This window comes from Manduca sexta, chromosome 23 (assembly GCF_014839805.1).
Source record: "Manduca sexta isolate Smith_Timp_Sample1 chromosome 23, JHU_Msex_v1.0, whole genome shotgun sequence".
NCBI lineage: Eukaryota > Metazoa > Arthropoda > Insecta > Lepidoptera > Sphingidae > Manduca > Manduca sexta.
In genome coordinates, this window is record NC_051137.1 from 8,968,478 (window position 1) to 8,981,342 (window position 12,865).

The 12,865-nt window shown below is 33.6% G+C and overlaps 1 protein-coding gene across 1 annotated transcript; it reads left to right on the plus strand.

Moving 5' to 3' along the window:
* The first annotated feature begins 1,461 nt into the window (after positions 1 to 1,461).
* LOC115446008 (EGF domain-specific O-linked N-acetylglucosamine transferase) lies at positions 1,462 to 12,596 on the plus strand. The gene is made up of 8 exons (XM_030172545.2): positions 1,462 to 1,935; positions 2,168 to 2,258; positions 2,565 to 2,665; positions 3,446 to 3,622; positions 3,777 to 4,051; positions 5,094 to 5,428; positions 5,658 to 5,760; positions 6,204 to 12,596. Exons 1-8 carry the CDS (start codon positions 1,617 to 1,619, stop codon positions 6,369 to 6,371), a joined length of 1,569 nt encoding a protein of 522 aa, XP_030028405.1. The 5' UTR covers positions 1,462 to 1,616; the 3' UTR covers positions 6,372 to 12,596.
* Positions 12,597 to 12,865: the final 269 nt, after the last annotated feature.

Consider the following 12,865-nt stretch of genomic DNA (forward strand, 5'->3'; position numbering starts at 1 on the left):
AATACGCCCTTTTATTTAAGTCGGCTCAAAACAAAATACCTTGAGTACAAAAAATTATGCTGTTAAGTATAACATTTTAATAATAATAATTCATATTAGTAAAACATATTCTCAAAAAAGGTTGGTTATATATGGATCAGGGGCAAGTGCGCCATACGACTACTAACTGTGGCGCACTTGCCCTACTCGACAATTTTGAGGTAAATTTTTTCTCATTGCTAAAAAATCCTTTATTTTAGTGTATATAAATAAAATTCAGGCAGGAAGTTAAAATAAAAGATTTAAACTATGTATTCACCTTACTGGTTTACAGAAATTTGTTATATATCTTGAAATATTTCATGTTATCTTTCACGAGGTCATCTCTGTTTACAGGTCTAAATGACACTTAAAATAAAATGGCGAATAAATCGTATTAAAATGAACAGAGCCATTTGTGTTTTTAGTGGAACTGTATTTCAGTTAGTAGCATAGATATAAGATTGCAGTAATTGTATAACATCAATAGTTTTAGATTTTTTTAGGGCAGGTGCACTTACCCCGTCGGCGCACTTGCCCCACCTGACCTTATATAGTCATCAACTTAGCGGATGTACCACTAAAACAGCCATCTGTTGATTTAACCATTTAAATCCTCTTTTGCCCAAGAAATATTGGTTTTAGTGACTGATGTTTTTTGTTAGTGGATCTTTGCAATAGTTATTGGGAGTAAGACGTAAATCTATTAAAATATTATACACATTTTGTAACATTATTTAGCTATTGCTGGCTAGCATAGTAGTTCATATTTGTTCATTCACTTCATACCATTCAGGTGTGTTGCCTACTTTCCAACTCAATGTTACAAAAAAGCTAGACCTCTTTCAAAGTTGATTTATTTTGCTTACAAAACCCTTCACTCATTATAATGTGACATTGACATTTACGTGTGTCGCGGAAATATAACCTTATATACTACATAATAAGGTTGTTTTTCCCTGACACGCGTAATGTCACGCGTAATGTCATGTGGCTGTCGGGCTCGCCGGCAAGCCAAGAGAGGACACACGAGAATACATAAAATATGGGACGGAGATGACAGAGAACATGTAAATAAAAACATAAAAATTTTATGTCGAAATTAAAATGATTTGAGTCATTTCCGTATTATATAAAAATGAGAAATGGAATCCATAGTCCATAAAAATGGTGTACCTATGTATAGCGCCATATACATAATATGCTGAATTTTCTGTGAGAGAATGTGGATAATTTTTAATTTTCTCAGATTTTTCTGGAAAAATGTCGTTGGTGAGCGTTCTGCAGAAGCGTTTAAAAACGGATATGTATAAGTCTGCCCCGTTGAGTTAATTTTAATGTGGCTCCATGATCTACCCTTAGTGTCTCGCACATTTTTTTGCGGGTTCGGCAATAAAGATTGGCAGCACTGGCAACAGCTGCGAAGGACTAGGTAACTTTCAAAAAAGTTTCAAAAACCAATCTGACATTCCACTTTTGTTGTGCATAAAATAAACACTACATTTTTTTACTTAAACAAGTTGCAACCAAGCTGCAACACGTCGTAGACATTCTGTATAACCTTGAATATATTACAAGAAAGTTAGAAAAAAAGCACAATGTGGACATCGTTTAGGCTTTTATTTATCTTAGTATCTATACGATTCACAAAATCGATTGATATAAAAGACATAAATATACCGGTTGAACATATTCCATACGTTTTTAATGCATTCCCAAATATTGCAAAAGCTTGTATTTTGGACCCAGAATGCCAATACAAAACATTGACAGAAACAAAAGCATGCTGGGGCTATGAGAATGAATGCGATATTAAAGATTCTTACCACATCAGGCCAATATGTCCTGGTGATCATAGGGGATGGGTTAAAACGAAGGAAGCTCAATATGATACTTTTTATACCCAAGCCGATTTTGGTAAGTTTGAAATGTTTTAGATTATGTTGTGGATATTTAGGCTTCATACACTACTACATTGTAGTTAAAATTTCACAATGTAATATGGAAAATATAGTTGACTGTACACTACTACTTTGGGCAAAAATAGCTAATCACATGTTGCTTATTTAGAATAGGTTAATATAATATGCAGCTTACAATCATTAAATTATTATATGTTATAAAATAAACCTTTATTACTGTATTTCAGGATATATTAAGGAGCAAATCAATGAATTAATGGTAATGTGTCAAGCCTCATATCAAGATGACACTTCATTGGAATGTTCAAAATATTTAAGGTTTGTGTGTATGTTTTATTCAGTATTGGATTTCACTAAGACAATGAAACAAATTGTTAGGTGCAAAAATAGTATAACAAATGTAAACCAACTTTGATTTTGTGATTCCACAGAGAGATTTCTTATGGCAATTGTTTTGATATTCCAATGGCTCCTTATATCTGTTAACTCTACTACATCTCAACTCCAGCTATATTATCTTCTGAAGGACCTTTGTAAATGGTTACATTAAAGGAATGCAGCTTGTTTATTGTTATAAATACTAAACTACTGCTCTCTGACATTAATTAGTGGATATTTCAACAGGTTTTGCCGAGGTCGCAATATGATGCTTAACTTCACTGGGCTTGTAGGGCGGGGTGATAATCTACGATATAAAATGGATATTCTTGGTCCTGGTCAAATAGGTAATTATCTGTTTATTTTTTTTACTGTTCCTTTAGTAATTCAGAAACATTTATCATGTAGTATTTTTAACAATTTTGGAAAATATGTAAGACCTGTGATGTAATGTAATATTAATATAATTATCTAATAGAAACAACTTTTTATATGCTTAGTAATTCTAAATAAGGTTTTAAAATTACCTCAGATTTTAAATAATATTCCTACTAATGTACCAATTTTTGTCTTAAAATTATTCAAGATCAAAATGTGTATATTCTTTACTCTGGGTATCATAACATAGTTATACAAATTGTCTTGCAGATAAATTTCTGCAATTGTTGTAATATGCAAATAATTTTAGAATTTAAATTCTATTCAGTTCATGTAAATTTTACTCACAACACTAAATAGATTAATAAAATCACACCGCTGATGGTCAGGCGCCTTTAGCTATGTTTATACAAGTGAAAAAACTCACTTGTGCTATTATTCTTTGATACATATAGGTACCAACTCAATAAAGTCAAAAATAAGATAATGTTTTTAAAATATTTCTTTCTTACTAAGATAATTCAAAACTTATTAATGTTTTTGTAAAAAAAGCAAGATTTATTGAGTTTATAAAAATATAAACTTACATTAAAATCGAAATTGGCCAAAATCAACAAATACTGTGAATTGCATTGGTATTGTTATTACACTATAACTAAACTATAGTTTAAATATTTTACATAAATTTTGACTCATGTAATGCTCTTTGCTTTGACTGTAAAATAACTAAAAATATTTTTTGTTTTCAGGTGGTTACTGTAAATTTTTTTCACAAAGACTTCTTAAGGAAGCAGAACATATGAGTGCATTACAATCATGGTCCCCGGAAATGGTGAATTTTGTCAAAACTGATAAGAGGCCTATATCTGATGGTTTATGTGATGTAGTTATTGATAAACCAACATATATTATGAAATTGGATGCTTGTAAGTATATTTTGTTCTATATTATTAGACGCTATCTATAAAAATTTAATTAATATTGAAATAAGGTTCTAAGTTTTCAAAATCTTAATGCACCCTAAATTCACATAATTCAGACAATAAATAGTAAATATGTGTTTGTGATTATGTTTTTCAGCTGTGAACATGTACCATCACTTTTGTGACTTCTTCAATTTGTATGCCTCTCTGCATGTTAACTCGACGCATCCATCTACTTTCTCCAGAGATAACCATATTTTAGTATGGGAGACATTTTCATATGATTCTGCATTCAAGGAAACTTTTAAAGCATTTACAAAAAATCCAATTTGGGACTTGAAAAAGTTCAGAGGGAAAGTAGTCTGTTTCAAAAATGTAGTGTTCCCTTTACTACCTCGAATGATATTTGGTCTCTATTATAATACTCCTCTGGTAATTATACATTTTTAATAATAATAACATTTAATAAGGAACACCTATAGAGAAAGAATGAAAAAAAAACTGATTTTGATAATCTACAAATAGTAATCTATACTATTATATAAAGCTGAAGAGTTTGTTTGTTTGTTTGTTTGAACGCGCTAATCTCAGGAACTACCGGTCCAAACTGAAAAATTCTTTTTGCGTTGGATAGCCCTTTGTTCGTGGAGTGCTATAGGCTATTTATCATCACGCTATACCCAATAGGAGCGGAGCAGTAATGGCTAATCTCAGGAACTACTGGTCCAAAATGAAAAATTCTTTTTGCGTTGGATAGCCCTTTGTTCGTGTAGTGCTATAAGCTATATATCATCACGCTATATTTAATAGGAGCGGAGCAGTAATGGCTAATCTCAGGAACTACCGATTCGAACTGAAAAATTCTTTTTGTCTTGAATAGTCCTTTGTTTGTGGAGTGCTCAAAGCCATATATCATCACGCTATGACCAATAGGAGCGGAGCAGTAATGGCTAATCTCAGGAACTACCGGTTTGAACTGAAAAAATCTTTTTGTGTTGGATAGCCCTGTGTTCCTGGAGTGCTATAGGCTATATATCATCACGCTATGACCAATAGGAGCGGAGCAGTAATGAAACATGTTTCAAAAACGGGGAAAATTATTAGTTTTGAGAGCTTCCGTTGCCTGCGCTGCGTAAAGGTTAAAGTTATGCAACAATGATGTATGACGGGATTGTTCCACTTAAAAAGTTCTAAAAAATATATTATAAAACAAAGTCCCCCGCTGCATCTGTCTGTCTTAACGTGTTAAACTCAAAAACTACCCAATGTATCAAGATGAAATTTGGTATGGACACAGTTTGAGACCCTGGGAAGAACATAGGCTCCCGGGAAACTACTACTTTTATAACGGAAAACTTTAGGCTGAAAAACTTTGTAACGCGGGCGGAGTCGCGGGCAAAAGCTAGTATGAATATAAAAAGTAACTTGATTTCAAAATGAAATTTTGTATAAATTTATTCTTGTATTCTTCCAGATTTATGGCTGTGAAAGAAGTGGATTATTTCATGCATTTTCAAAACATATAACACATTCCTTAAATATTAAGCTTCATCCTAGAACAGATGACAGAGTGCGGGTAACATTGCTTTCAAGAGGAACGACATACAGGTCAATACTGAATGAAAAGCAAATAGTAGAAGCACTGAGTAAGGAGAAGGGTTATTACGTGCAGAAAGTTGTGTATGATAGGAATATGCCTTTCAAAAAGCAACTAGAGTTGACCCACAACACGGATGTGTTTGTTGGTATGCATGGAGCTGGACTTACGCATTTATTATTTTTACCAGATTGGGCGGCAGTATTTGAAGTGTAAGTATTTTTTATTAGCAATATTTTGTAGCAATATTTTTTCTATATAAATTACTTGCGTTACCTTCGTTGTCTTATTAACGCCGATACGTAAATGTGCTAAGACCCCTTTTCTTTACAAGAAAATGAGTGACTATTAGTACATCAGTCATACAATACCTTCAGTAGTGAGGTGGGTTGGCTAATGATTTTTTTATGGTGAATTCTAAAAACTATGTTTACTTTTTAGGTACAATTGTGAAGACCCCAATTGTTATGCTGATCTCACTAGACTTCGAGGACTAAAATACGTCACATGGGAAGACAAAACTAAATTAGTTCAGCAAGATGAGGTACACATTTGATACTTGTTGACAATAATAGAATGTTTCTTAATAACTTGAACATCTAGAATTACCGTCTTGTATTGATGGAAATTAATAGCGTAGGTTTAGTATTAGTGTATCATTATAACATAAGAATTATCTTCGTATCTTGAGCTCTGACATAAAAGAGAAAAAAATATTTTTTAGAGCTTGTCCAGCGCAGAGAGCGTGTCACATGCTTAACACAATGACAACAAACGGCTATTTGGTAAATAATTACCACGAGGTAGTTCCGTTATTCAAGAATAGTACGTAATTGTACGCGTGCGTAATCCTGCGCGACTATTCGAGTTTGTGGAGCGCTCAAGATATGAGCCGATACCTATACCTAACTTGTTCTTACTTCTGGACGCTTTAGGTGTCCTCTATTATCCTTTTTTCCTATTTAATTTTAAACAATATCTTTTCAGGGCCATGGACCAGGGGGAGGTTCACATGCGAAATTCACAAACTATTCGTTCGATGTGAAGGAATTTTTGAGATTAGTCGAGAAATGTGCTGAGCACGTACGCAAGCGTCCTGATTTTAATAATTTTATTTCAGCTTCTTTAAAAAAGAAATTAAACGAAGAACTTTAATTTTAATAAATCGTAATCTATTGTTTTGTGAAATGTGTAAGTATCTTGAAACGGTACCTGTTGTTTAAAATTGTTTTATTTTGGAGTAATTGTTACTTTTGTTAAGTAAGTAGTTAGTAGTACATATGTCACGATAAGTTATTCAACTTATCGCGATATATGTATTTATATTAAGGTCAGGGGGGCTAGCTCCGGCATAGTTTTTGCATACCTCACATTAGTAAGCTCATATATCAAGCACAATTTGTTGGTGTACCTATGTCGAGGTTTAACACAATTAATAATTATTATTAATCGTTTATATGTACTTCCATATGTTATTCACATTAGGGGCCGTTCAAGTATTACGTAACGCAATTTTTGAAGGTTTTGGCCCCCCCCACCTCTTATGTAACACGCCGTAACGTTTTCCTGTACGCCCCCGCCCGCCTCAAAAATGTATGTACCTCTAAATATTTTTTTTTTGGAAACGTACCGGAAAATCGCTAAAATACTTGTTATTGTTTTAAAATAAAAAAAACGATGTTACACAATGCATTGTTCGAGCTACACCTCCCGCGCCTGTAACGCATCGTAACGTTTTACAAGACCCCCCCCCCCTCCAAATGCGTTACGTAATACTTGAACGGCCCCTTTGCTATCTTCAGAATCATATATACAACTTTATTTTAAAGCTTGGCCACTAGAAGGCTTTTTCCCTTCATAAACGGGACAATCCGTTAAATGAGTGGATTACATGGAAATCTCTTATTATTTGATGTATTAATGTGATAAGATTATAATGTATCGGCAGGAGACAGTTCATTTTGAGCATAAAAAATACACGTCGAATTGAGAATATTCTTTCTTTGATGTCGGTTAAAATCTTAAAAATAATGTCTCGCCTGCTGTTTATGTGCCAATATGTGCAATATTTTTCGGGGGCTATTCCGGCACCAAGAGAAAGCCCAGGCTTATACTAAAGTTTTTTTTATCGTTTTACGCCATCTAGGTGTTTTTATAGGAACTAAGGAGTTAAGCAGTTTTATGGATAAGATTCCTCAATTCGAACGCCGTAATTTAAAAAGGATAATTCGCTCCGTATACGGAACAGGACCGCCTGACCTTAGATGATTTTCTCATGTTCCTAATCTATGCAACATAAATGCCCAAAACCAACTATTTATGTTAACGTAGTATGCTTGGCAGTTGCATAGAGTAGATTTCGCCGCCCGGATCGAACCCACAGTTTGAAGCTCCAAGGCGAGCGAGAGCAAAACGAAGCATTGCGTTCACATTGTCAATGAACATAAGGAAACAAAACATGTTTTACATATTTTAACAGACGAGATTTAAAAATTACATTATGTTTACGAGGGTGCGAACGCAAATATTAAGAACAAATCATTTTTAGCCCTTATGGCACGTGGCACTATACCTTTTTAATGAACACTAGTAGTTATGATGTTCGCTGTTTTAGTATTTGACTATCTTGTCAATTAATAGACTACGGAAACTAACGTGAATACAGGGGAACGATACCTACTTAAGAATTTTCTTTTTGTCTTCTTTTTATTATTCTGTGATTTAGCAATGTATGTAAGCTCAAATTTTATTTGATAATAAGTAATATGGAATTCATTTCGTCTAAATGAATTTAATATCTCATGCATAATCTCTTAGTCATAGTCACAAGATTGTTAGCAAAGTGTAGTTAGTGTAGCTAAATGATAGAAGAAAATTTAAAAGCCTTTTGAACAAACACAGTGATACAAAAAAAAATATACACCGTTACTTTTTAATTACCAAAAATAAAAAATAGCGTTATTTGCTGTTGTTTTTAAACACATAGTTGACAAAAAAATATGATGTCATAAGATTATCCCTAAAATAAATATAATTTTTAGTCAAAAGTTGCACTGATACAAAATGTTGGCCTTCTACCGTCCATTAGTAAATTGTCAATTGATGAACGTCAAACTGACCTGTGATCTACATAGTATTTATTATTTAGTACTCAGAAATTCACTACATGTTGTGTCCATAATCAAAGTCCTTAATTATAAAAAAAATTGCCCATAGTTAAATTAATGCAGGATTTATGAAAAATTTTACTCGTTATAACTTTTCCATTTAGATTTAGACTAAAATTCCGACCGCATATTTATGATATCTTCCTTTGTAAATAAACTCCATTTCTGTTTTTGGGTACTTAAAAACGATTGATGTTTTCATCATAGTGGAAGCTTTGAAACGTGGCAATTGATGACATTTAAAAACAACTCACTTAGGCTGGCTTGCATAACGACTTAATAAATATAATTAACGTTAAATAAATTGAATTCATAGTCTGCCTTTTGTCAATTCCTTATAGATGGCGATGATTAAAGACCGGCGATAGCCTAGTTGGTTGTGGAACGGAATGCCGAGATGAACCGTAGGTTCAAAACCCAAGGGCACACACCTCTGACTTTTCTAAAAATTATGTGTGTATTCTTTGTGAATTATCGCTCGCTTTAACGGTGAAGGAAAACATCGTTAGGATCCTGCACGCCTGAGAAGTTCTCTTTAGGAATTTCGAAGGTGTGTGAAGTCTACCAATCCGCACTAGGCCAGCATGGTGGACTAAGGCCTAATCCCTCTCAGTAGTAGAGGAAGCCCATGCCCAACAGTGGGACAGTATATAAGACAGGGCTGATATAATAGATGACAGTGAGGAGAGAGATGTGAGATTACAGAGACAAAGTCGTGCAAGCCATCCTAAGTGACAAATTCAACCAATTCCATTTAGTGGTTTATGCGTTAACTTCTAGCAAACTTACAAAACAACTTCACAATCGTTCACATTTATAATATTAGTATCTAGGATTGGACACATTCAGCATTTCAATAGGTTAATTAAGTAAGTACTCAGTACTCTGTGAGCTACCATGTACTTCGAAGCTCGAAACATTGCAAATAATCTCGTTGTAGGTACTTCACAAAAATGTTATATGGAGATAGTTATAACGTGTGATTTTGTTAAGGGTCAACGATTTATCTCCACGCGGCTTTTTTTTTATTGTTATATTAAGCGTACTAGATGATCAGTCAGTTTCAGTGTACATTTAACTTAAGATCATCTTAAATTAAATGTAGCTCCACTATCATTATGATTATAATGTGATCAGTATTGCACAATTTGCAGGCGCGGTATGCGCTGTTCCTTGCTGTGATGTTTTCGATTAAATAGTTGAATTATAAATCAAATAAATTTAATTGCATTTTGTCTAGTATTTAAAAGACACGTATGAAGAATTTGTAGTATTTATTGTTTTACTTTTACGGATGTAAAGTGAAATGTGGTAGCCAAAATTATAAGATCTACGTGTAGCTATAGTAGTAATTAGGTATTACTCGCGGCTGTGCCCGTGAGACTAGCTTTTCTCGCTATATTTTTTTTTAAAACACTATAGGCTCATAGCGTCAGTGTTATCTATTTAAAAACTAGATTTAAAAAAATGTGTGTGTATGCAATTGACACACGGTAGAAGTGAAACTTTTAAAAAATAGCCTCCTAGAGATTGAGAACGTTTATTATTTTGGCATAATATTAAACATACTTATTAATTTATTAGTAAGATTAAAATATTCCCTACCATGATCATTAGATACCGTACCTAATGACAACTGATCCATATAAAAAACATAAAATAAAATAATTTTATGACGTTAAAACTTGAACCCTTTGTACCCAAAATTCGATTTTGTCACATCGCACGTTAAAAACAAAAGTGGCATTATACGAAATTTGACGGTATTGAGTTAGAACGACATTTGAAATCGCAATAGGCCAATTAGGGTATCACTAGATGTCACAAGTGTCTATTCATAGTTTTATGTTTTGTGTTTGTTCGTTAAACATAAACTGACACTAATCCAGTTCGTGTCCAGTCGTCAGCGACAATTAATGTCGCTCTAACTCAATACCTCCAAATTTCGTATAATGCCACTTTTGTTTTCAACGTGCGACATGTGTAAACACATCGAATCATCATTTAGACGAAATAGCCCTGGCAATCGGCATTCCAGGGTCTAATCACGCCACTAGTTAGTAGGTAGCGTCTTGCCTGTTTTGTTAGCATTGCCGATGCTTGTGTCGCGAAAGGTTGCGAAATTATTAAAAACGACGATATAGTATACTATATTTATGGATGATTCTTATTGGTGTTGCTAGGTTTTTAGTAATTTCGCGACCTTTCGTGACACTCCCGCTCGGAAGAAAAGAGATATTGATTTGTCAACTCCTTTGTCCATTCTCTGATCTTCAGCGCTTGGACGTTCACTATACGCAGTATTCTATTATATCTAACTGTTCGTCTATACTATTGTTAATTTCATTTGTCACTGTGTTATCACTTGTTATCGACTCTAGGTTGTCGATAGGTAATTGGTTAATTGCTTGAAAATTGTTTCATTAAGTTCCGCGGATTCATCTTTTTCATTTGTTAAAGGTATTTCTTTATTAACCCGTGTTTTTTGTGTTTTGCAATGGGTACTTTTGCGATTGTAATTTCATCTACGTCCTTTATGACTTTCGGTTGATGGTAGCGCATGCTTTTCGTCCGTTTCTTCTATTTCCAATGGGTATAAGTGAGTAATTAATCTTGTAAAAGAAGAGTTTCCCACCTTTACCTTTACTGACCGACATCTGATAAGATGCTCTAATAAGAGAAACTATTTCGCCAACTTTTCGACATTCACGGTTTTTACTTTCTTTGATCTGACCTACTTTAGGTACCTCCTTCGATAATATTCTGGGTCCTTTGTGAGAATTCCAATATCTTTTCTTCAGGCTCGAAAGACATCGGTTTGCAAATATTTCTTTAAATTCTTTTAGAATTATTCTAGCTTTTCTTCAACTCTATACTAGGTCTGCCTTAGTAGTTGTACCTTCTAGTAGATTTTTTTCCTGCGAATCTACTAAGGTGATGGATCTACCAGGCGTAAGGAAGTTTGCTGGTGTGGGAACATGTTCTATTTCGGTGTCTACAGACGTTAAGGGTCCAGTATTCAATATTGCCTCAATTTCTTTCATCACTGTCATCAACTGAGTATCCTTCAGTAAGTGTTTCTGTAAAGTCCTCTTCATGCAGTGCTTAACTAAGCCCACTAATCTTTCATAGAAATATGCTACTTTGATTCTGATTGCAACACGGCTTCGATACTATTTCCTATATTGATTTGAAATATAACGCGTTATGAGTGTCGGTACACCTATAACCGATATCATTCTTGTAAGGGCAAGTAAGCCTTCTTCTGCTGTCAAATCGTGTACCATTTCTAAATATACGGCTCTAATAGCTAGACAAGTAAATAGACATAATCCATCTTTTACTTAGGCTGTTTGGTGTGCTAACTAAAATGGTCCAAGGTAATCTATCCCTGTAAATGTATATGGTTTACTGAAATTAACCCTTTCAAGAGGGAGCGTTGGTGTAGGTAGTAGTTTGAATGGTCCACCACTACGTTTAATGCGCCTTTTACATTTCTTCATTTTTTTTTGATCTTTGCTCTTTCCTTGCGGGATCCAATAAGATTGTCTTATAATACTCAATGTATGGTTTGCTCCTACGTGGTAATTTTTCTCACGTGTCGTGTTACTAATATTATCTGTAAATTCACAATATTTCGGAATGAGTATAGGGTATCTTTTATCGAATGACCAGTCTGCATTTTTCTTTCTTTACACCTTAATATATCGTCAATATCTTTAACGAACCTATGTTTCTGCTGAGATTTGTCTCATTTTCTTTTATTTCTTTGGGAAAAAGCTCAGACTGAATGTTTTTTAAGTTTGTAGTGTTGATTCTTGTTATTTCTTTTATTCTTATGTTGAAGTCTGAGTTCTGTTCCATCCCTTTTGAGGATTCGTTCGATGTTTGGAGGTTGACTGTCTTCTTTACAGTCGATTTCGTGAGAGCCCGTGTGCAGTGGGGCAAAATATAGGCTTGTTTGACATATTTCAGTTTCCAACCGTAATATTTTTCATAACGTAATCTGACTATAACTTTTGTAAAATTATAGAGCAAGGTTTTTAAATGTATTTATAACTATTTTATCTAGTTTGATTTTATTTAAGTATCAATTTGTAAGGTCATTGGAAATCAGCTTTATTACATTTTTGACACGTATTAATTATATAATTTTTTTATTAATTACTAAAATCGAATTTATTAAGTTATAATAATAAACGCATTCCGAGAAGTGATATGTTTTATTATTTATCAATTAAAACCCTGGGTACCTACTAATATCATTAGAGACCGGATTGCATGCAACATAAAGAGCCCGAAATATGCATGAAACATGCAAAATCAAAATAAAATATACAAAAACAAGTATTGAAAAGAACTTAAATGGTTATTCAACACCAGATTTATACTTTCTTTGAGTATTGGCTACTCAGTTTGTGCCGCCTCGCATCTGAGTGTCGGGAGTTCGGGACTGAAAAAAATTAAATCAATTCTTACGGA